General features: G+C 44.1%; 1 protein-coding gene across 1 annotated transcript; it reads left to right on the forward strand.

Annotated features, from left to right (window-relative positions):
- The first annotated feature begins 1,775 nt into the window (after positions 1–1,775).
- Positions 1,776–2,345, forward strand: LOC307054569 (translationally-controlled tumor protein-like). The gene has a single exon (XM_079706343.1). The coding sequence runs from the start codon at positions 1,803–1,805 to the stop codon at positions 2,283–2,285; it is 483 nt and encodes a 160-aa protein (XP_079562469.1). The 5' UTR covers positions 1,776–1,802; the 3' UTR covers positions 2,286–2,345.
- The last annotated feature ends 267 nt before the right edge of the window (positions 2,346–2,612 follow it).

Here is a 2,612-nt window from a genome sequence, read left to right on the forward strand (position 1 = left end):
CCATGAGAGAGATGGGAGGATCAATTTCAATGAGTTTCCAATATGGATCCCATTCTCTCTCATGTGTAACCTTTAAAATAAACTCCTTTTTTCTTAAGTCTTCCCCATTATCAATAAAAGTGTGTGTGTATGTGTGTGTGTGTTTAGGTATAATTTATATAAAATAAAATGCAGAGATATTAAAAATTCAGTTCACTGAGTTTTTACAGTGTTTACCCCCAGGCAACCACCACTCTAAATGAGAGAACATCCCCATCATTCCAGAAAGTTTGTTCATGCCTCTAACCAGTAAAATTTCCACCATGGCTTCCAACCTGCCCTCTCCCAGCCATTTTCTGATTTCTTTCATGTATATGGTATTTCAGTCTTCCAGTTGCTCAGGCCAAAAACCTTAGAGTCATCCTTGACTCATCTCTTTCTCTCACACCCCACATCCACAGTGCTTCCTGTCAGGTAGATTTTCAAAATATATCTAAAATTTAACTGCTTCTCATCAACTCCACTGCTGCCTCCTTGGTCCAAGCCACATCATCTCTCGCCTCTGACCAGTCTCCAGCTTCCTTACCTTCCCAAGCTCCTCCACTCCCCCTACAGTCTGTTCACACAGCTGCCTGAGCAATCTTTTAAAAATGTAAATTCAGATCATGACACCACTCTGTAAAATGCTCCAATGCTTACCATCTCTCAGAGTAGAATCAACCTCAAGTTCTCTACCATTGTAAGGTCCTCTCCACCTTTTGGATCTCAATCTACTGCTTCCTGCTGGCTTACCAGGCTCTAGCCAAACCAGCCTCTTTGCTATTCCCAGAACACACAAGCATATTCCCCCCTCACAGACTTTGTCCTTTCTGGTTTTTTTTTTTTTTTTTAATCAGCTCTAGGGTGTGTGTGTGTGTGTGTGTGTGTGTGTGTGTGTGTGTGTGTGTGTTTTAATATTTATTTATTTATTTGGTTGCATTGGGTCTTAGCTGCAGCTCACCAGCTCCTTAGTTGTGGCATGCTAACTATCAGTTGCTGCGTGCTTGTGGGATCTAGCTCCCAGACCAGGGATCAAACCCGAACCTCCTGCATTGGGAGCACAGAGTCTTAACCACTGCACCACAAGGGAAGTCCCTGTCCTTGCTGGTTTTGAAACAGGAGGGAAGGAGCAGGGCACAACCTTTAAAAGAATGACATAGAGCCTCATCCACCAGAGGGCAGACAGCAGAAGCAAGAAGAACTTCTGCAGCCTGTGGAAGGAAAACCACACTCATAAAAGAATAGACAAAATGAAAAGGCAGAGGACTTTGTACCAGATGAAGGAACAAGATAAAACCCCAGAAAAACAACTAAATGAAGCGGAGATAGGAAACCTTCCAGAAAAAGAGTTCACAATAATGATATGAAGATGATCCAGGACCTCGGAAAAAGAATGGAGGCAAAGATTGAGAAGATGCAAGAAATGTTTAACAAAGACCTAGAAGAATTAAAGAACAAACACCTAGAAGAATTAAATAACAAACAAACAGAAATGAACAATATGATCACTGAAATGAAAAATACACTAGAAGGAATCAATAGCAGAATAACTGAGGCAGAAGAACGGATAAGTGACCTAGAAGACTGAATGGTGGAATTCACTGCCGTGGAACAGAATAAAGAAAAAAGAATGGCTTTTTGGCCCCCTACCCCCTACCCCCGAGCACCGTTAATGCTGCACCACACTTGCTCTGAGCTCCGGGCTCCTACTAAGCTAGTGCCACCGTTGTCTCCCTCCAGTCACCATCACGATCATCTGCTGGGACCTCATCAGCCATGATGAGATGTTCTCTGACATGTACAAGATCTGGGAGGTTGCAGACAGGCTGTGTCTGGAGGTGGAGGGAAAGATGGTCAATAGGAGAGAGGGTAACATTGCTGACTTGCTCGTTGGTGGAGATGCCTCCTCTGAAGGCCCTGAGGGCAAAGGTACTGAAAGCGTAGTAATCACTGGTGTGGATACTGTCATGAACAATCACTTGCAAGAAACCAGCTTCACAAAAGAAACCTACAAGAAGTACATCAAGGATTACATGAAGTCAATCAAAGGGAAGCTTGAAGAACAGAGACCAGAAAGAGTAAAACCTTTTATGACAGGGACTGCAGAACAAATCAAGCACATCCTTGCTAATTTCAAAAACTATCAGTTCTTTATTGGTGAAAACATGAATCCAGATGGCATGGTTGCTCTGCTGGACTACTGTGAGGATGGTGTGACACCAAATATGATTTTCTTTAAGGATGGTCTAGAAATGGAAAAATGTTAACAAATTTGGCTGTTTGGATCTATCACCTGCTCATCATAACTGGCTGGCTGCTGCTTTTCATCCACATAAAACCAGGACTTAGACAAATGGGACTGGTGTCAACGTGAGCTCTTCATTTTGGTGTTGATTTCTTTGGAGCAGAGGCACTGTTTTTTGTTTTTGTTTTTGTTTTTGTGGTACGCAGGCCTCTCACCGTTGCAGCCTCTCCCGTTGCGGAGCACAGGCTCCAGACGCGCAGGCTCAGCGGCCATGGCTCACGGGCCCAGCCGCTCCATGGCATGTGGGATCTTTCCAGACCAGGGCACGAACCCGTGTCCCCTGGATCGG

This window comes from Hyperoodon ampullatus, assembly GCF_949752795.1.
Source record: "Hyperoodon ampullatus genome assembly, chromosome: 6".
NCBI lineage: Eukaryota > Metazoa > Chordata > Mammalia > Artiodactyla > Ziphiidae > Hyperoodon > Hyperoodon ampullatus.

Excerpts from the sequence above, each read along its gene's own strand:
- LOC307054569 (XM_079706343.1), top strand. The coding sequence starts at position 1,803 with ATGTTCTCTGACATGTACAAGATCTGGGAGGTTGCAGACAGGCTGTGT.